The 21,823-nt window shown below is 41.5% G+C and overlaps 1 protein-coding gene across 4 annotated transcripts in view; it reads left to right on the top strand.

The window, feature by feature from the left end:
* Nucleotides 1-21,823, top strand: part of chd6 (chromodomain helicase DNA binding protein 6) — a 41,703-nt gene extending 19,880 nt beyond the window's left edge. For 3 of the 4 annotated variants that reach the window (XM_049479912.1, XM_049479911.1, XM_049479909.1), the window contains exons 16-38: nt 603-813; nt 1,437-1,632; nt 2,089-2,253; nt 2,345-2,524; nt 2,977-3,087; nt 4,190-4,392; nt 5,191-5,390; nt 5,733-5,892; nt 6,040-6,129; nt 7,046-7,149; nt 7,324-7,453; nt 7,982-8,057; nt 8,159-8,213; nt 8,959-9,208; nt 10,140-10,348; nt 10,765-12,705; nt 13,275-13,420; nt 13,942-14,157; nt 14,852-15,316; nt 16,228-16,449; nt 17,299-17,442; nt 17,578-17,682; nt 18,408-21,823. In XM_049479912.1, the coding sequence (XP_049335869.1) occupies nt 603-813; nt 1,437-1,632; nt 2,089-2,253; nt 2,345-2,524; nt 2,977-3,087; nt 4,190-4,392; nt 5,191-5,390; nt 5,733-5,892; nt 6,040-6,129; nt 7,046-7,149; nt 7,324-7,453; nt 7,982-8,057; nt 8,159-8,213; nt 8,959-9,208; nt 10,140-10,348; nt 10,765-12,705; nt 13,275-13,420; nt 13,942-14,157; nt 14,852-15,316; nt 16,228-16,449; nt 17,299-17,442; nt 17,578-17,682; nt 18,408-19,607 (6,779 nt within the window). In that variant the 3' untranslated portion in view covers nt 19,608-21,823. The remainder of the gene's footprint in view (nt 1-602; nt 814-1,436; nt 1,633-2,088; nt 2,254-2,344; nt 2,525-2,976; nt 3,088-4,189; nt 4,393-5,190; nt 5,391-5,732; nt 5,893-6,039; nt 6,130-7,045; nt 7,150-7,323; nt 7,454-7,981; nt 8,058-8,158; nt 8,214-8,958; nt 9,209-10,139; nt 10,349-10,764; nt 12,706-13,274; nt 13,421-13,941; nt 14,158-14,851; nt 15,317-16,227; nt 16,450-17,298; nt 17,443-17,577; nt 17,683-18,407) is intronic. The other variant, XM_049479910.1, reaches the window with a different exon arrangement.

The raw sequence follows: 21,823 nt of genomic DNA, 5'->3' as shown, positions 1-21,823 counted from the left end.
CTGTAGAATCAAGAAATCACTAAAATAAACATGAAGCAGATAAAAGATCTCAAACAGCAGCATATCATAAGAAAACAGATGTCATGTTTAAGACTCCAGAGAACCACAGTGATTCACTATTATTCACTAATGGAGAAAACATGGAACACTGGTGAACCTTCCCAGGAGTGACCGGCCGACCGAACAAAATTACTCCAAAAGGGCATGAAGAACTCAGTTAAGATTAGTGTTAATGATTCAATAATAAGAATAAAGAGAGACTGGGTGAAAATGGTCTCTATAAGAGAATTCCAAGATAAAAAACACTGCTAACCAAAAACAAGCTCAGAAGTACTTGGGTTCTGCAGCAGGGCAATGACCTGAAGCACACAAACAAGTTAACCTCTGAATGGATTAATAAACTAAATCCTCTAATGTGTCTGACTTAATATAATTCTGTAAAGAAGAGTGGAACAGCCAAGTTATTAGATTTATGGAGCAAACACTTTTTCACACAGGGCTAGATTGGTTTGAATAGTTAGACTGAAGGAACTGTAGGAATGAGTAGGTGTACAGGTGTTTCTGGTCCTGTTTAATACCTGTCTCTTTTTTGCTGCTCTCAGGTGCTGAGGAAAAGATTCTGGAGAGCTTCAGGAAGAACCATAATCCTGATGCTCCAGATTTTCAGCTCCAGGCTATGATCCAAGCAGCCGGGAAACTGGTGCTGATCGACAAGCTGCTGCCCAAACTGATCGCTGGGGGACACAAGGTGCTGATATTCTCTCAGATGGTTCGGTGCTTAGACATTCTGGAGGACTACCTCATTCAGAGGAGGTGAGCTTCTGTCAGATACCGTCTCATCAGAGACAGCATGCAGTTCATTCCTGTGTTATTTGTGCGAATAACACATCAGTGTTTATATGCTTTACCCAGTAATTCAGAGCTAAGAAACAAATGGTTAGAATTAGTCTATGGAGGGAAAACACCACCAGCCAAGTACAATAGAGATAGGTAGGTGTATGTTAAGTACAGTTCTGATCTAGTTTACACTAGTTAAAAGTAAAAATCTGTTTGTTCCAACTGCCTGGACGGCTCTGCTGTGGCTCAGCCAACAAAACCTCTGGGGTGGATTTTTACTTGACCTGCACTACCCACCTCTGTGTGTAACTACAGGTTTAAATAGGATCTCCGGTGGATTTGGTGTTTTACAGAGACTCTAAGACTAGGTCAGTGTCTGAACTGCACTTAGCAGATCATTATTACACATGTTATAAAGTAACATGACATTGAAAAGACTGTTATTAGTGTAAAAACGTCTTTATTTTAATACAGCTGTTGTCTGTCTCTCTGCTTCGTGGTGTCTGTTAGCCAAACATAGCCGATATGTTTGCATGTATGAATATTCATGAGCAAACCCATATCTGTCCAGTTAATAATGTTGTGTGCTTCTTCTGCAGGTATACGTATGAGCGTATTGATGGGAGGGTGCGGGGGAACCTGCGGCAGGCGGCTATTGATCGGTTCTGTAAGGTGGATTCTGATCGCTTCGTCTTCCTGCTCTGCACCAGAGCCGGGGGTCTGGGCATCAACCTCACCGCTGCAGATACCTGCATCATCTTCGACTCGGACTGGAACCCACAGAACGACCTGCAGGTCACTAACCCTGATTAAATTGTGTGGTTAAATTATGTGCATGACTCATTAAATCTCTGATTTATTGGGATTGTCTTACTGTCTGTAATTATCCATACCATACCATTCTATACTATATACATTACATTACATTACATTACATTACATTACATTACATTCGGCAGACGCTTTTGTGCAAAGCGACAATAGTAAAGTACAAAAGTAATAGAAATTCAAAACATCTTTATATAGGGCCTAAAAATACCAGAGTTTAATAAAATACTTCTTTAAAAGTTAAAGCATCAACTCAAGCTTTTTACTCTTTAATTAAAGTAGAGAAAATTATTTTTTTTTTAAGTAAACTTAATGTTTATGTAACTTAATGTGCAGTTATGCAAGAATCTCTGTATTAGTAAAAAAAAAAAAAAAGACGATTTATTATTGATTTATTTGTTTTTTTTCTGTTTTTTTTTTCAGGCTCAGGCACGCTGCCATCGGATTGGTCAGAGTAAAGCGGTGAAGGTGTATCGTCTCATCACTCGTAACTCGTATGAAAGGGAGATGTTTGATAAGGCCAGTCTGAAACTGGGGCTGGATAAAGCTGTTCTTCAGGACATCAACCGCAAGGGCAGTCTGAACGGGGTGCGTCTCCACGTTAGATTTCACTATATTTAATATTAGCCTGGGGTAAATAGTCCGTAACTAACTAAATCTGCTGTCCTCTCCTCCTCAGGTTCAGCAGTTGTCTAAGATGGAGGTGGAGGATCTGCTGAGGAAGGGGGCGTACGGGGCGCTGATGGATGAGGAAGATGAAGGCTCAAAGTTCTGTGAGGAAGATATCGATCAGATTCTGCAGCGCCGCACTCAGACCATCACCATTCAGTCTGAGGGCAAGGGATCTACTTTTGCAAAGGTGAACACTATGAGACACACTTAAAATACCTGCTGCTAACCCCTGCTAGCACTGCTGGAGCAGCATTAGCATTACCCACTAACCGCAGTGCTAGCTCTTTTGCATTTGAGAGGTATATCAGACTGTAGTCTGTAGCGCGTTAACTGTGTTTAAACAAGATACGTGGGATGAACCGCTAGCTGATATCACCCTGGCTAACCGGAACTGAGTGTATTGCTATTGGGCTGACCCTAGTGGATAGCGGCTAATGCTAATGCTAATGCTCCAGTTTTCAGGAGAGAAATCTGTGTGGATTAACATCTAGCACTCATTTAACTTTAAAATAAAATGTTTTTTAAGCAATATTTTACTAAACCCTAGTATCTATATTTCTAGTATCTATACTTCTTGTATCTATTCTTCTAGTAATGAATAGAGACATTTCTGACGTGTTTGATGACGTTTGTTCACAGGCGAGTTTTGTGTCGTCTGGAAATCGGACAGACATCTCTCTGGACGACCCGAACTTCTGGCAGAAGTGGGCGAAAATCGCGGAGCTGGAGATCGACTCTAAAGCTGAGAAGGTAAAGAAGAGAGATGTATTTCTTTCACTTTTCCTCCGTTTATCTATCAGCTCGAGTAAGACCTCATATATTCCTTCCCTAGAGAGAGAGAGAGAGAGAGAGAGAGAGAGATCATCATCACAGAAATCAGCTTAAACAGTTGAATTTAAACTTTGTTAACCTTATTATTGTTTTTTATCTATCTATATGATTTACTAATATAAGATATATGTAAGCTATGTTAATGTGTATTTCTTATATTTATTGTCATTTTTATACCTTTTGGATGTTAAGTTTGGCAAAAGTTGTTCATTGCAATTGATGCTAGTAAAGCTATATTAAATTGAATTTGAAATTGATAGAGAGAAAGAGAGGGAGTGAAAGGAATAGAGAGAGAGAAAGAGAGAGAACTAGAGAGGTAGAGAGTGTATGAAATAGAGGGAGAGAGACAGAGAGGGATGATTTGAATATCTGGCTGTGGTGATGGTTGAAGCAGATGGAGGGAAATAATGAAAGAATCGGGTTAGTAAACAGCTGCAGTGTTTGAGTATCAGTAGTCTGGTTTGTACAGTCCGGCTCAGACAGGAGGGGGTTTTCTTTAGTAACATTTGTATTATTTTTATAGTGTTTAATATCTTTGTATGTTTTTATTTTTATTTTTGTCAGACCTGGCAGCTGTCTGATTGTCTTTCTGTTGTGTTTACACTGATACAACATCAACACACTGATCTATCTGTGTGCTGCTTGGACATGATATGGGCCCTATTTTAGAAAACTATAGGCAAGCCGTCAACCACGCACATGTTGCCAAGATAGCGATGAACGTCTGACTGTGGGCGTCTGTCTAGGTTGTATTCAGTCAGTGGAGCTCCTGTGTTTTCTGTTACCAAGATAAACAAGATAAAACTCCAGAAATGTACCTGAACACACCTCATTTCCAGAACACCACGCCCATCAGTGTAGATATATTCAGAAGCTCTGCTGCTGATTAAACCAGACAGGAGGAAAAGAGGAGTGAAAATCTATTTGTCAAGTCTTTAAACCATTTCACTGTAGTTTTCCTCTGTGTGAATCTCTGTGTGACGGGATTGATTGACGTGTCCTCTGTGGGTCTGTTCTGTAGGACAGTCTGGTGATAGATACTCCTCGTGTGAGGAAGCAGACGCGTCACTACAACTCGTTTGAGGATGATGAGCTGATGGAGTTCTCTGAGTTGGACAGTGACTCTGAGGAGCGTCCCTGTCGCTCTCGGCGCTTCGGGGACCGCAGCCGCCGCTATCTCCGAGCAGAGTGCTTCAGAGTGGAGAAGAACCTGCTCATATTTGGGTCTGTAGCTCATAAACCACTGTACTAAAAACTTTACATTCTTCACAAACCATCATACTACATTAAACGACATTTAGATACATGTAAGAAGATTCCTGCAGAACTTTAATACTCCAATATAAATGTACTGCATAATTATGATCTAAAACATTATCAGATTTTCCTAAAAGCAGATAAAGAGAACCCAGTTAAACAAATGAGACACAAATATTATATATGCTCATTATTTAGAATGATTCAATAATACATATTTGTGAGTGGTAAAAAAGTATGTGAACCTCTAGGATTAGAAGATTAGAAGTTAAGTAGTTTGAAGGTAATATTAAAAACTTTTAATATCTAACCACCTTAGACAGCCTGTACCTGTTTTACTTATGTTATTTATTCGTAACTTTATTTCTTATTTTAGTTCTTCTCTTAGTTCTTCTCTTTATTTCCTTTTTATTTCTTTAGTTGTTTTTATTTTTATGTTTTATTAATCTTTTACTATTGCTTTTAAACTTAATTTGATTAGTTTTTGTATTATTATTATTATTATATTATTATTATTAATAATATCTTGATATAAATGATCAAGTACAATATTTTGTAGGACTTTTAGGAAAATCTGAAGATGCTTTAGATCATATTTATCATAAATATAGAGAATTCTAAAGGGTTCACAAACCTTCAGGCACTGCTATACATATTCTTAAATTTAAGTTATTCCATTTTGAGCGCATCTCTATCTACTTATATGTTTTTATTAAAACTTCAGGCCTTTATCTGATGAGATTGTGTGTTCTGTGTTGTGTACAGGTGGGGGAGGTGGAAGGATATTCTGAATCACGGGCGTTTTAAGTGGCACCTCACAGAGAGGGATATGGAGGTGCTCTGCCGGGCGCTGCTCGCCTACTGCGTCCGTCATTACAAAGGAGACGACAAGATCAAGAGCTTCATCTGGGACTTAATCACCCCCACCAAGGATGGGCACAACCAGGCGCTGCAGAACCACTCCGGTACCTGTTTATAAACAGAAGCACTTTACTCACCCAATAAACAGTTTTCAGGAGAGAAGTCTTTGTAGATCAACATCCAGCACTCGATTAACTTTAAAATAAAAAGATCTCTTTTTTTAAGAATTACAGTTTTGTTTACTTAACTTAGCTTAGCTTTACCTAACAGCGAGTCTTGCTGAATTAGAAGGGAAACATGGCAAAACCCCTATTCCTTACTAGTGGCGCATAATGTCCGGATAGTGCAAAAAATACAGTTTAGATTATTGTTGACAGTTTAGGATAATAGATTTTTTAATTCTCTGAAGTTGAAATATTCAGGGTTTGTTTGTGAACTGTGTGCAGGTCTGTCGGCTCCGGTGCCTCGGGGTCGTAAGGGGAAGAAGATGAAGAACCAGTTGAGTCCTCCTGAGATGAAGAATGCGGATTGGCTGGTGCACTGTAACCCAGAGGTGGTGCTTCAGGACGACAGCTACAAGAAACACCTGAAACAGCACTGCAACAAGTGAGTCCTCACTGATACAGAGTATTAAAGTGCTCTGAACTTCAGGAGTTTTCTTTAAAGAAGTTTACTTAGTTGAGAAGTTGTTGCTTCTCATTATATGGATTAGAACATTACTAATTCACACTATGTGTTTGTGTGTGTGTGTAGAGTGCTGCTGAGGGTACGGATGCTGTATTACCTGAAGGCCGAGGTGCTCGGTGAGGCTGCTGGTCAGGCTCTAGAAGAAATCCCAGCCAGGTAAAAAGCTGTGCCGCAATGCTCATTGCTATCTTACACCCTGCCACTAGTGCTTCTGAATATATCTACACTGATGGGCGTGGTGTTGTGGAAATGAAAAAAAATGAATTGGTAACAGAAAACACAGGAGCTCCACTGACTGAATAAAACCCTGACAACAGTCAACAGTTAGCACAAACCCAACTTTTACACCAACAATAAACAGAATAGTAAATAAAGTAACATTGCTGTTCCCGTAAATGAGCTGCTGGAGCTCCTTCACAGCGTCAACCAGCAGCTCAGTTTCCTCTGCTGAGAAGAGTTTGTTGAACACGTCCAGGTAGCTGCACCGTTACAATAGCAATCCACCAAAGACAGAGCTCACCTGATCTACTCTACACTCTGATTGGTTTATTATTTCACGTTACACCCAAAATTAGTTAAGAGAATTATTACATGACTTTTGCTTTACGTTTCAAGCCACACAAGCTGTACTTTTCCCGTCGTTATGAAAGCAAAGACACACTGACACACCCTAAATCAAGCTGCCTGGTTGAAACATACAAACAGATAATAATTGATTAGGAGGAATCGATGGCAAGAATAATCTGTAGAAACCAGTCACATTTTAGTCTTCTGATCAGTTCTAGAGTGAAAAGTCTCAGTATATGAAGTTTTGAATCATTTAAAAATGTGTATCTCAGCAATGAGTGCGTTTTTATCTGTAAAAGAGTCAACGATTTTTAAAAAACATATTGTTTCTGCATTTCTCAGACTGCACTCCTACATACTCATACTCCTTTATATATGTTTTTTTCTGCTCAAAGGACTATTTAAGCATTTAATCTAATGTAAAATGTGTCTGTAGCATCAGAATTGAGTCTAAAAGTGAGATTCTAAATGATAATTCTGGTTATAATATCCGTGTTTTTGGCAGCAAACTGGAGGTGGCGTTGCCTGATATTGACTACATTGAAATCCCCACTAGTTGGTGGGACGCAGACGCAGATAAATCTCTGCTGGTTGGAGTTCATAAACACGGTGAGATATGGGGTTCAGTCTGTCTGTATGTGTGACTTCTAATTTCTAGATCATTTATTTGTGTTTCTTTGTGTGTAATGTGTGTGTAATGTGTGTGTGTGTAATGTGTGTGTGTGTAATGTGTGTGTGTAATGTGTGTGTGTGTGTGTGTATAATGTGTGTGTGTGTGTTTAGGGTATGAGCGCTACAACGCTATGCGTGCAGATCCTCAGCTCTGTTTTCTGGAGCGAGTAGGGATGCCAGATGTCACGGCACTCACAGCAGAGCAGGCCGGGGCGGAGGTGGTGACGGACGCACCTGACAGGTAAAATACACCTACCGTACCAATCAGATTGCTTAGAATCCCTTAATTTACCCAAAAATCGTCAGTGCGCCTTATGTATGAATTTTACCATTTAGGTGTTAAGAAGCACCAAAGCCACATCGCTAAAGTACAGAGTAATAAGAGTGAGTTTTTAGTAAAGTTTCTCCAGCACTAAGGCTGGAGCAGCATTAGCATTAGCCGCTAACTGCAGCGCTATCTCTTTAGCCGTTCAGAGGTGAGTGTATCGGTAAGCTGCATTTTATATTATCAAAAAAACTTTAATATCAGACAAATATAACCTGAGTTCATATTAAAAGCACATTTTAAGTGATGAATTCATTTATTAAGGGGGAAAAAAGCTATCCAAAAAACTTTTATATGCCTTATGTGAAAAAGTAATTGCCCATGATGATGATAAGGACTAATTTTGATTTCAGATAGTAAATGTAATGACTATGATATGGAGCTGTGATTGGCTGTAACAGGCAGGAAGTGATTGATTTTACTTTATTTCTAATTCTTTTACAGCGTGAGTAAGAGCGATGATCTAAAGGAGGAAGTTGATGCAAAGCCAGAAGAACTGGAGGAGAAAGAAGAGAGAAAGGTGATGCTCAAACGTTAGAAGAGTGAACATTGTGAGTAAATTGTGCTGTGTGCTGATTAGTGTGAATCTACACTTATATTAAACGGGTTTGTTTAATACAGGAGGAGGCGAGCCCTTTACCAGAGGAACCGGTGAGACCTGACAGCGCTGTGGAAGGTACGTCTTTCATTACTGCCACTGTGATCAGGAGATCGCTGGTTCGAATCCCGGCCATGCAGCAGCCGGAGCCCTGAGAGAGCACAGTTGTCCTTGTTCTCTCTGGGTGGGTACAGTACAGTAGATGGCGCTCTCTCTTTCCCCTCATCACTCCTAAGGTGATGTGGATCAGCACAACGCTGCGTCTGTGAGCTGATGTATCAGAACCGAGTTGCTGCACTTTCCTCCGAGCGTTAGCGCTGTGATGCTACTGAGTTTCCTCATTGTACTTTTGTGTGATATTTGATTCTAAAGGAAATTTTCCGTATGTTTATTCGAGAAAGATGCATATTTAAGCATTATTGCTCATTTTGTGATAAAAATTAAGTGAAACTTAAGGGAAAACTTTTCTGATTTGTTTTTTATTTATTTATGTATTTATTTATTACTGTATTGCTTAATTATCAGATCTGGACTCTGTATCGTCAGATACTCAAAATCAGATTACTCGGATTTGGGAGCTAAAATTGTGATCCGAACTTACATAAAAAAAATAAAAAAAAAACATCATTATAAACATAACAGTGTTTTGTTTTCTAATTTACCAGTTTATCATGTACTGCACTGCTGTTACTGCAGTGATATCAGTGTTATTCAGGTAAAATGACTGTAGCTGATATATTATGATCTTAGATATTGATTAAGCAGTGTGTGTGTTTGTGTGTGTGTGTGTGTGTGTGTGTTTGTGTGTGTGTGTGTGTGTTAGTAGAGTGTTTTCCGGACGGGCAGGTTCAGGAGGTGGTGGATCAGGGCCGGGCTCTGTGGCCGGCGGGTCCCGCTCTCACTGCGAGGTTACGGCGGTTGATCACGGCGTATCAGCGCTACACGCGCCGCGAGCCGCTACGCCACGACTTCCTGATGCACGAGGGGATGGGGTCGGTTGCCTGGCAACTGGGCGACGACCTGCGCCGCTGCACAGCGGAGCCCGACCCGCTGTTCTTAGAGTGGCAGAGAAGGTGAGAGATGTCATGAAGCAGCACCAACCAATCAGGAACAGGCTGTTCACTACTGAACTCATCATCAACTGATGTAAAAACTTAAATATAGACATATAGAATACTAATATTCAAAACTGACAACTTTACAAAGAGTTACTATAGCCCTATAGAGGGTCCTGGGGTAGTTTTTTTTATCCTCTGTGATTTCATTCTCGTCCAGAACGATCATGTAGGTGTTTTTCTCAGCCGTCCTCTGAGAAAATTACAGGCTGAATTATCTACTGTTTTTCTCTGAACTCCGTGCTCCTCCGGTAATTTTAGTCCCGTCCGGACGCACATTTCTGAGTTTCGTCTCCTCGCCTTTAATAAAATAGATATTTGTCCACTGCCGCGCACCGTAATTACTGTACACTTTGGGCGCGCCACGGTTTCCGCGGAGATCCACGTTAAAAACACAACAGCGAGTGGAAATGGAGGAGCTACTGAACGCCATGAGGTCATGTGACAGAGAAAAAAGTCTAAAAACTCACTGATCCTCCTGTTTTTTCTATTGCAGTCCGGATGCAGGAGTTTTATCACTAAAGAGTAGAAGTGTTTTGGAATCAAAGGTTAAACTTCTTGGGTAAAAGTTGTGAGTTGTGAGTAAATAAAACACTTTCTATACAGAGATGTCTGTACTTTTGTGCATTTAAATAAAGTTTATGAATTTTAGCTCATTCCTCCATACAGAACAGTTTCAAGTCTGGTATCTTAGTGAGTTTTCTCACATTAACTGCTCACTTCAGCTCCTTCCACAACATTTTCATTGAAATAAGGTCAGAACTTTGACTTGGCCCCATTTAAAAACATTAACTTTATTCTTTTTAAACCATTCTTTGTTATTATTTCTTATTTTCTGAAGAAGCTCTTTTGAATATCGCAGCTGACTGACTGACACTCCTCCCTGCAGGTGGACCCGGCGTGAACAGGCGGATTTCTACCGCACGGTCTCATCGTTCGGGGTGGTCTACGACCCCGAGAAGAAGACCTTCGACTGGAACCAGTTCAGAGTCTTCGCTCGTCTGGAGAGGAAAACAGACGATAGTTTGGAGAGATATTTCTGGAGCTTCGTTTCTATGTGCCGAACTGCCTGCAGACTCCCACCACGGAAAGATGAAGGTAGAGAGGGATGGATGGATGGACGGGTTGTATGAATGTATGTTGTAAATATCGCCATTTAGAGCATGTATTTGCAAAAATGAGAAATGGCTGAAATAACAAAAAAAAATGTTGCAGAGCTTTCAGACCTCAAATAATGCAAAGAAAACAAGTTCATATTCATAAAGTTTTAAGAGTTCAGAAATAATCAATATTTGGTGGAATAATCCTGGTGGTTTTTAATCACAGTATTCATGCATCTTGGCATCATGTTCTCCTCCACCAGTCTTACACACTGCTTTTGGATAACCTCTTGATTATATTCCAGAGGTTTATAATTTGGTAAAATCAAAGAAAGAGTGAGTGGGTGGGTTTGATAGGTTTTTCCACTAGTATTTATGTATTTAATTATCTTTTCATTTTTTTCTCCTAAACAGGTCCCGTAGACCCCAGTATAATCGTGGATCCCGTGACGGAGGAGCGAGCCGCCCGGACGCTGTACCGTATCGAGCTCCTGAGGAAGGTGCGTGAGCAGGTGCTGCGTCACCCTCACCTGAGCGAGCGTCTGAAGCTCTGCCGGCCCAGCCTCTACCTGCCCGTGTGGTGGGAGTGCGGCAAGCACGACCGCGACCTTCTGATCGGCGTGGCCAAGCACGGCCTGAGCCGAACCGACTTCTACATCCTCAACGACTCCAACCTGTCCTTCCTGGAGGCTCATCGCAACTACGTCCACAAAGAGAACTACGGATACCCGGTTTCAGGCTTACCGGCGCACCAGCACTGCTGCCTGTACGACTCCAGTCTGGGTCACTGCCATTCTCCCCAGCCTCCAGAGTACCATCCTCCACCTCTACACCCGACACAAGCTCACCATCACCACCACCATCACCACCTGCACGCTCACGGACACGCCCAAGCCTCAGAAGCTACGGCCATGTCAGATATAAGTGCACATGCTAGAGAAGGATTCCTGGACTGCCCAGCTTTGGACGACTCTTTGGAGCTGGGGTCTCTCCAGCATGAAGGCTTGGCGTCGGATTCGCTCCACGGCAAGTCCGGCAAGGAGGCCTTCAATGGATTTCCATTTAACTCAGCGTCTGCTGGACAGAGTATGCTAAACTCGTACGGCGTGCAAGGAGAGCTGAGTGGTGCACAAGGAGACATGGCTGATTCCATAGCTGGGAAGCTCCGGAGCGACGTTTTAGTGGGAGAGCAAGGTTCCTCAGAGGAGACCGGTTTAATGGCACCGTCGGTGGAGTTGAACGAGCTTCAGACGCCGTGGGAAAGCTCGGACCACGCTGAAACCTCCGACATCTTCACCGAAGCGGACCCTATCTTGGGTACGCCCGCACTGGAAGCGGAATTCCTGGACCCGGCTCAAACTGAAGACGGCCAAGAACGAGACGACCCTCTTACGGATTGCTTGAGCATGCCCAGTTCCGACTCGCAGAGCAACCCGGTGGAACCGCTAGCACCAAGCTTCATGCTGTTCAAGGACCTCAACGTCGGAGAGACGTCCGTTGAGCAGACGGATTTGGCCGCGAGCCCGCACGAGTACATTCCCCCGCCGCCTCTCGCACTTTCAGACGTGAGCATGGACCAAGCCGAGCCTATCAGCGAAGAGCTCGAGGACAAGCTGAACGACTCCGACCTCACGCACAGTGATCCCAGTCCAGAACGTGTGGAGTACCAGTTCGAGAAAGTTGAGAAAGATCCTTCTCAAGGTGGCGAAAGTCCCTTGCAAACCGATGAGACGGCCAAGGAAACACAAGAGAACAAGAGAGCAGAATCTCCAGAACCTTCAGAGGAAAACCATCTAGAGCCCTTAAAAGCAGAGTGTAGCGTATCGTTTGATGAATCCAGTGAGGAGCAGCAGATGGATCCCTGTGATCCGTGTGAAGTGTCCTTGGAAGAACCTTGTGAAAAACTCCTAATGGAGTCCGGTGGTAAAGTGCCCTTACAGGAACCCTACACTACACCCTCCAAAGATGCCCTGGAGGAATCGTACGAAGGGTCCCCTCAAGACCCTCAAAGTCTTGAGGAACAAATGGAGAAACAACCCTCAGAACCTGGAAAAGAACCGTTAGAACCAGTGGTGGAGAATTCTCCAGAAGAAGATCCTGCTCTCTCCACAGAAGAGCCTCTGCCCTCGTCGTTTCCCCTATCTCCCGCTCTCTCCAGCTCGGCTCCAGAGAACCACGAGTTCCCAGAGTCCGAAGTGGTTCCTCAGATAAAGCAGGAGTTCCTGCTGGGTCCAGGAGGAGGGTGTGAGGTCAAGCCTGAGCCGGACAGCACCACGCTGACCCCTCACCTGGACCAGAATCCTGTTCTGGAGGTGAAGGACGAGATTAAGGAAGAGGAAACCAAGAGTCCTCCTGGTAGGGTTACGTTCTGTTCAATTCGTTTTATGTGATTTTAGAGCAAATTCTCCAAAAGTGTAAAACTTTGTGGTAGAGATTAGGGATGCAGCGGTACTGAGGTTCGGTTTGTATTAAGGTTTTTGGGCCATGCTAATGCTAATATATCAATATTATCTGAGCTATAACATGCAGTAAGTTATTTTTCCATTTCTGTTTCAAATCAACAAGATGATACTACAGTATTTTTTGCACTATAAGGTGCACTTAAAATCCTTTAATTTTCCCAAAAATCATCAGTGCGCCTTCTGGAAACTGGAGCAGTATTAGCATTAGCTGCTAACCGCTATTTACCTATTCAGAGGTGAGTATTATCAGCCTGTAGCCTGCTGCTACCCCTGCTAGCACTACTGGAGTGGTTAGCCGCTAATGCTAATGTTCCAGCCTTAGTGCTGGAGAAATTTGTGAATCTAAGCTTACTGTAAATAAAATAATATTAAACAAATAGCATATAGGCAAAAAACATCTTTTAAATTTAAATCAAAGATTAATTTGTGTTTGTGTGTGTGTGTGTGTGTGTGTGTGTGTAGCTCTGCTGGGAGATGGTTTTGTAGATGCTCCTCGCTTCGCTGCAGCAGGATGTGATGTGTCAGACAGTCTGCATGATGTTCGAGAGCCGACCATCGCTCAGCTCCTGCAGGAGAAAGCTCTGTACTCCTTCTCTGAGTGGCCGAAGGTACGATACCGTCCTCTGATTATCATAATTAATATTATTATAATCATATTATTATTATTATCATCACCTACTTTTTACTACATTTACTTACTTACTTATGTACTTATTTGCTTTCTTACTTACTCATCTGTTTATTTATTACTTATTTACTTATTTCCTCACTTACTTACTTACTGATTTCTATACTTTTTTAACTTACTTACTTATTTACTTATGTATTTCCCTACTTATTTACTTACTTACTGATTTGTATACTTTTTTACCTACTTATTAACTGACTTACCTACTTATTATATTTCTTTACCATATTATTTTTAATATAAAGCATGCCTCTTCATAAAAAGTGCATCAAAAATGTGGCCTTACAGAGTAGGTACAGCATTAATTCATTAATAAATATTTATTTATATATTTATGATAACTCACAGATGTTATCAGAGATGTGAGAGAAGCAGAGATCAGTTCAGGTCGTTTAATCAAGATTTCTGGATTTTTAAACTAAAATCCTCTCCTCTTCACAGGACAGAGTCATCATCAGCCGGATCGACAGTGTCTGTCACGCGGTGTTAAAGGGGAAATGGCCGTCCTCCAGTCAGCAGTACGATTCTCCCGGCTCAGCGACCAATACCTGTATCTCCAGCAGCGCCACGCCCAGAGCCGGCTTTCTACCTGCCAGGATGCCTCTACCTCAGAGCCTTAACTTCAACCTCTCACACTCCGTTCCCCGCATTCAGAAGGTGATCTGCAAACAGCATTTCATATGTCTTTCTTTTAACAATGATTTTCTTCATCCGCTTTTTCATAAAGTTCAGATTTGTGGAGTGCAGGACTTAATGTTGACCTTTAAGTGGATCTCTGCAGCTCCTCCAGAGTGATCATGGGCCTCTAAGCTGCATCTCTGACCAGTGCTCTCCAGTTTGCATTTGTTATCTTTCCCTTTCCACCTTAACAGGCGGCAAAGGATGCAGCTTTTAAGGTGGATTGTAAAAATAAAAGAAAACAATAGTAAAAAAAAAGTTAATAAAAGCTAATTTCAGCTTAATTCAGAGGAATTGAGGTATAAATGATAATAATTTATTGCTGCATCACCTGCCCACTTTCTGAATCTGATAATACGATAAAATACGCCATAAAGTTAACTAGTTAATCAGCAGCAGCAGGTAGGTTGCTGAACTTTAGCGCTCCACTACTATAACACTATATATCTGTATCGGGTGTTTAAAGAAGGGTTTCCTAATTCTTAAAAGTAGAATTTTAGCCTTTTCTCCTCATAGCTCTGTTCTAATGCGAAGAATTGCAGTAGAAAATAAGGAATACAAATAGGGTACGAAAGAGAAATGGGATTGGACCAATGGAATTCCAAAGAATCGCCAGCTTTTTTAAAATGTAATACTACAAGTTTTTCTCATTCTCTCTCTCTTCTCCTATCAGGAGCGCATGGTGACCCCTGCGTTCCTCCCTGACCTCAAGCGCCCCAGGCGTGGGTTCGAGTTCGAGGCCGAGGTTCTCGCTAAGTCCAGCCACCTCGGAGAGAAGATCCAGGTTGGCGTCGGCCACCGCGGCGGCGCCCTCCTCCTGAACGGCTGGCAGGAAGCAGCCATGGACCTCTCCAAGCCGACAGAGCTTACAGTCGGCGGGGAGGCGGGCACTGTGAGTCACATGACCCATACTGTCCAATCAGCACCTCATAAGATCCCTGGCCTGAGCTCGATGGGATTGGACATGGCCGGTATCCTGCAGGCGGGTCTGATTCACCCCGTCACCGGGCAGATCGTTAACGGGAGCCTCCGGCGCGACGAGTCGATGATGAGGAGGAGGAGAGGAAGAAGGAGAAACGTGGAGGAAACAGACCTGAGCTTCATGAAGGGGCAGGGCCTCCATTTACCTGAACAACAGGTGAGAAACAGTCAGACCAGGAAGTGTCAGAAAAAAAACACTTATCTCCAAAACAGCAACTTTACAGGAGAGAGAAAAACCTTGAAAACTTTCAATGGAAGTCAATGTAAAAAGAGTTTATTTCAGGTCATTTTGAAGAGTTTCTATTGGTCGGTTCATCAAGCAATTATGGCACAGTGTAAGGAACAGTCTTTCTGTTCAAATTATATAGCAAACTAAAAATCGACAAAAATGGAGATAAGTTTTTTTTTATAGGACATCAACGATGTACAGTATCTCAGATTTTTGTAAATATTTTATTTTTATTACATTTTTTTATAGGACAACACTGAAGATGTGACACTTAGATTTAATGTAAAGTTGTCAGTAAGAGTACAGCTACAGTATAACAGTGTACATTTACTGTTTCCTCAAAATAATAAATAAATAAATATTAATATCTAAATCACTGACAGCAAAAGTGAGTACACTCCTATATAAAAAAAGACAATTGGAGTAAAAAAATATAAAAATGCCAAATTAGCCATTTTCACTCTGCGCTGTCTTAGGTACGGTCTTAGGGGTGAATGGGGAGCAGGGCTGTTAAATTTGGTGTTTTGGGTTCAATTCTCTCATACTGGTCACTGGAAGTTCAACATGCCACCTCATGGCAAAGCACTCTCTGAGGATGTGATAAACGAAAGAAGAAAGAATTGTTGATCTACATAAAGATGGCCTAGGCTATAAGAGGATTTAAAACAAGATAGGTGAGATGTAGCTTGTGTAGTGTAGTGCTATCAGGTAGCATTTACTAGCGCTAAGCACTGCTAACCGTGGCTAGCACACATACGTAATGTGAGTATATTGTGAATATTCAAACAGGCAAATTGGAACAGCAGATTCTCAATGTGTTTTCTGTGTTTTATCTGCAGGGGAGATCTGAGGGTATAAACCACGCCATCGTATCGTCCACCTCCTCCCAGTCTGAGCGTCCTTCAGCCTCTCCTTCAGCTCCTCCTCCTCCTCCTCCTCCTCCCACAGAGCCGCTGATCACCAGCGCTCACCGGGAGGCAGCCAGTAAAAGCCTGATGGAGTGGCTGAGACAGAACCCCACCTACAGCATGGAGCTCCCAGCCTTCCCACCCGTCACTGTGGTGAGTGCACCAGAACACACCCTTCACCATAAAAAAATCTGTAAAAGATATATCATCCCAGAAAGGGTTGTGATCAACTATATTATTATTTTAATTCCACTGAAATTATGATAACAGAATAGCATAAAAAAGCAATTATACATACTTTTATTTTAAGACAGCATTTTGATTAATTAATCAATCAACCTTAATTTTTTCTCGGAAGTACATTTAGATAAAAAAGGAATAAGGAAAAAAAAATACAAAATTTAAAATATAGATTAATTATATATGTATAAAAGGTAATTCTAAGAATATATAAAATATAAAATAATAAGAAAAAAAGACTAAAAAGAAATTATAAAATGAATGACAATGAAATTAGAACATAAGAATAAAAATATAAAAAGATAAGAATCAAAAATAAAAAATATTGATTCTGATCACTTCCTCAGATAAAAAAACATTAGTATTGTTGATTATTGTTTCTAAATGAATATGAAATTGTTTTCTTTGCATTATTTGAGGTCTGAAAGCTCTGCATCTTTTTTTGTTATTTCAGTCATTTCTCATTTTCTGTAAATAAATGCTCTAAATGAGAATATTTTTATTTGTAATTTGGGAGAAATGTTGTCTGTAGTTTATAGAATAAAACAGCAATGTTCATTTTACTCAAATATAAACCTATAAATAGCAAAATCAGCAACAGTTTGGAATGTCCTGAAGAAGAAAGTCGTCACTGGTGTACTAAGTAAGGTGATGATCTTTTGTCTCACGTTCCATCTTTTAATGTCAATCCCAAATGTTCTCAGTTTACAGCAGAAATATATATATATATATATTATCTTGCTTATTTATCCTTCTTCCTAGGCTCAGACTACAGGCATGATTCACAGTTTTGTTGAACGTCCAAAGCAGAGAAGACATCGCTGTAAAGACCCGACTAAGCTGGATGTGAATTCACTGACGGGAGAGGAGAGAGTTCCTGTAGTGCACAGAGGAACGGGTCGCCGGGTGAGAACACAACACTTTTATAACTTTTAATCATTTATTAATCATTTATTAATCATTTATTAATCATATTAATCTTGTAGTGATGTAAAGTAATGTCAACACTAACCCTTCATTCTTTAATTCCACTGCTCCCAGCTGGGTGGCGCTATGGCACCGGCCATTAAGGAGCTCTCCCGTTGGCTGGACGCAAACTCTGAGTATTACGTAGCTCCTGATTGGGCGGATGTAGTGAAACATTCAGTAAGTCTTAAACAGCAAGTCAGAAAAAGTAAATGCATTGTGTTAAAATGTGATATATTGTGATATATATGTCCAAAAGTATCAGGACAGCCCTAATTAGTGAATTTAGCATATTCAAATCAAGCCCTTGCTGACATAAGTGTTTAGTGGCAAACACAGCATGGCTTGCAAAAGTATTCATACCCCTTTTTCATATTTTTCACCTTACAACCACAAACTTAAACTTGTTTTTTATTGAGATTTCATAGTGTTGCTGGAAGATCTCAAGTCTTTTACAGCCTCCAACAGATTTTCTTCTTCCAGGATTGTTCTGTATTTATTTATCTCCATCCATCTTCCATCCATCAACTCTGACCAGCTTCCTAAATCTGTCCCTGCTAAAGAAAAGCTCATCCCCACAGCATGATGCTGCCGCCACCATGTTTCACAGTGGGGACGGCGTGTTCAGTTGTGTTGGTCTATCACTTAAGTGTATTTTATTGAGATTTTAAGTTTGCTCTTGGAAGGTGACAAAATGTGAAAAGTGGCCCGAATGCAATCAAACCTCCCTCACTGCAGAATTCCAACATCTAGAGATGCTGTTCCTTTAAGTAAAAGAAGTCCAAACTCCCTGTTATAGACTCCAGGTGTCTGCATACTTCTGGACACGTGTTTATGAAGTATTTGTAGTGTTGTCTATTTCTATGTCCCTAAAAATGTAAATTTTACTGTCGTCTGCGCTCCAGGGTTTCCTTCCGGAAGGAAAGTTCACGCGTATCCTCACCGAGCCGGTGAACAGGGACTCGGCCGCACGCCGGCGAGGAAGACGACCTCGCAACGAGATGCCCAAAGCCCCCGAGCTCCCCGCGGGTTTGGGGCCGCTCTTTATGAACGGGGGGCTCATCGGTAGCATGGATTTGGTTAGTTTACCCAACCTTCGCAACGTCCCCGGCATCCCCATAACTGGGCTGATGGGTTTTCCTCACGGTTTCGCGGCTGCTCTTCCGGGAGAAGATGCTAAGAGCAGCCTGGGGATGCTTCCCATGATGCTCCACAGTATGCCGGCGGTGCAGCCGCCTCTGTACAGCGCTCACGTGAGCAGGATGATGAACCAGTCGTCGCCGTCCACCGCAGCCTCTGCTGTTGCTTCTGCTGCGTCTGCGTCCGCCTGCTCGTCTTTATCGTCGTCCTCCTCCAGCACGGCTACGGTGACGTCCACCAGCGCCAGTAATGCTGTCGCCAACATGGCCTTGACCCCGAGCCCGGCGGACAGCTCCAGCGCGGAGAGAGCCAGCCCCGAGTCCAGCAGCGACAGACGCAGCACCGACGAGCGGCCGCAAGGAGACGACGACAGGAAATCGGCGAGCGCTGTCGCTACCGCCGCTGCTGTAGCTGCCGCCTCCATGGCGACTAGCAGCAGCAGTGCCAGCATCACGAGCACTGGCAGCCATTTGGCCTTTAATCCCTTCCTGATCCCGGGAATGTCTCACGGACTGCTGTACCCGCACATGTTCCTGCCGCACGGCAGCATCATGGCGCTTCCGGCCATGCCGGCGGCGGACAGCACCGGCAGCCCTAAGCGGAGGAGAAAGAAAGCCGGGCTGGAAGGAGGCGGAGGTCTGGGAGTAAGCGTAGGCGTAGGAATAGGCGTAGGAGTTGGAATAGGAGGAGTTGTAGGTGCACAAGTGGAAGCTTTGGAGACGAAATTGTTGAGAAGTGAACAGACGCCGGAGAACAAGACCAGCGCCACAGACGCCACCGAGGCCGCGGACGCCACCAGAGCCGAGGTCAAAACAGCAGCAGCAGACTGGAGCTCTGAGAACACTGAAACAGTGGTGGAGGAAAGGGAAGCAGCAGATGCAGCTGCTGCAACAGCAGGAGAAGAAGAAAAAGTAAAAGAAGAAGAAGAACCGGTCTCGACTGTATCTGTATCGGAGACGCTGTAGACGCCGTGCTGTAGACTCAACAGACAGTACAGACAGTACATTTGTGTGTCGTGTCGGTAAAAGTTTGTGTAAAGAACTTTAATTATCCACTTGTTAATGTTTATAGATCTGCTGCCTAATCGAAAAAAAAAAAACAAACAACAGGTGACATAAATAGCATGCACACGCTTACAGGTCTCAGTACCGCACAGGTCCTCATCAACATTTTCAGTGTTAGGGTCACGGGAATAAAAAGTCCTGAGGGGTCCTGAAAAAAGTCCTGAGGGGTCTCTGGACCCGCTGTGCCTGAGGAAGAGGAGGAGGAGGAGGAGGAGGACGACATGCTTCAGCTCTGCGTTCGGTCGACAGTCAGATCAGACGAATCCTTTCCTTTGTCCTTTTACTTTTTTATTTTTATTTTTTTCCATGTAAACTCCTCCTGGATGCTGGGAAACTTCTGAAACAGGGTGCTCTCTGATGCATATTAATATAAAATAAGAGAGGGGGTGTTAAATCTAGTCTGATCTGATATTTCTCATGATAAGACTGAGTTACAAAAGATAAAAGTTGATTTTTTTAATTAACTCGATTTAGACATTCTTTTAATCATGTTTAACCCTCTATTATAGCATGGTTTTCATATTTGTTCAGTAATTTTAGCCTAATTTTTAAGAGCTTGAAGATTCCTGTTGATATATAAAAATATCAAAATAAAACAACCACTGCTAACCACACTTTCAAATAAAATGCATTAAAATGCATTAAAAGGACAATGCAATAACAAAAAAAGTGCTTCGTTGCCTAAAAGCAACATCATGCCATAAAGGATTAATAGAGTCTAAATAATCTGTTTAAAAATCGTTTAACTTTTAACTAAAATGTGTGAATTGAAAGCAAAAATGTGTCTGTAAAACAAGGTGGGGGTTAAATCTAGTTTGATATTTCTCATGATAAAACTGCATTACAAAGGATAAAAGTTGATCATTTTCATGTAAAAAAAAAGAATATAAAACTCTTGTAATTCTAAATGATCTGTTTAAAACTTAACCCTCTATTATAGCATGGTGTTGCCCTCAGTCAACAAACCTCTTTTTTTGATTATTAATACACCATCCCTTTAATTTTAGTAACAGTTTTTAGTAAAAATTCTCAAAACATCACATTTAGCTTTTTATTTACTAACTAAAACCCCTTTATTGGAAATAATGCTAAGCAGTGGTGGTTGTTATTTTCTTTTCAGAAATAAAGTGATTGAAATCTGTTCTGTAAAGGGTTAAAACATGTAAAAATATGAATAAAAGTAAGTTTTAAGTAACTATTCTTTAAGTGAGAAATATCTGAACTATTAATTATATATTAAGACTAGATTTAAGACGCCTTTAAAAGTGAAGCGTTTTTTGCAGTGCAGTAAAGGAGAAAAAAAAAGTTTGAGAAAGAAAGAAAGAAAAATTAAAACTAACTAAAAGTTGATTAGAGATTTTAATGAACACGCCACGTTTCTAAAGGTTATATTATAATAAAACGAGACGTTTTCCTGAGGTGCTTAATCAGAATCGCTGCTGTTCTGATCCACCACACGTCAGACTCCACCCCCTGTTAGCTGCTGCTATGTGTCTTCTTTTTAGTGGAAAAACATCTAAGAGTAAAAAGATAATCTATAAAATGAAATAATTACTAAGTGCAACACATCGAGTGCAATGGAAGCTTAGAAACAGTGGAACTCAGAACGGATCTGTGGAGAAAGAAAGCAGAGAACAATCCAGAGATTCATTTTATCGTCTGTCGTTTTTCTTTTCCTGAGATTTTCCCACGTCGTCACTTTGAAACGGAGCCGTCAGACTCGCTCTGAGCTGCAGGAGGAGCGGGGCAGCTTTTAGTGCCATAAATGAGCTGATTTTAGGGAGTTTTTAACAGGATGGGAGAGGAACAGGGTGAAGGAGGAGGTGTGGAGATTTTGGTGTGAATGTGTAGAAACATCTCATTAGTAGAGGTGGGCGATATGACCTATAAAAATATATATATCACAATGCAATTGCATGATCAGAACATTTTATTTATTATTTTTCAGCTAAAACAGAGCAGTAGCAGTAATACTGTTGTTTTTATGCTCTGAAATTTACTAAAAAAAAAGACAAACACTAAAAATCTAAACACTAAAAAATATTACCAATATATCAGTATAATTCTGATATTTCTTATGATAAAATTGCGTTACCAAGGATTAAAGTTTAATTTAG

The sequence above is a fragment of the Astyanax mexicanus genome, chromosome 5 (assembly GCF_023375975.1).
Source record: "Astyanax mexicanus isolate ESR-SI-001 chromosome 5, AstMex3_surface, whole genome shotgun sequence".
Taxonomy (NCBI): Eukaryota; Metazoa; Chordata; class Actinopteri; order Characiformes; family Acestrorhamphidae; genus Astyanax; species Astyanax mexicanus.
The sequence above is the reverse complement of the archived record's forward strand: the minus strand, read 5'-3'. Positions and strand labels throughout refer to the sequence as shown.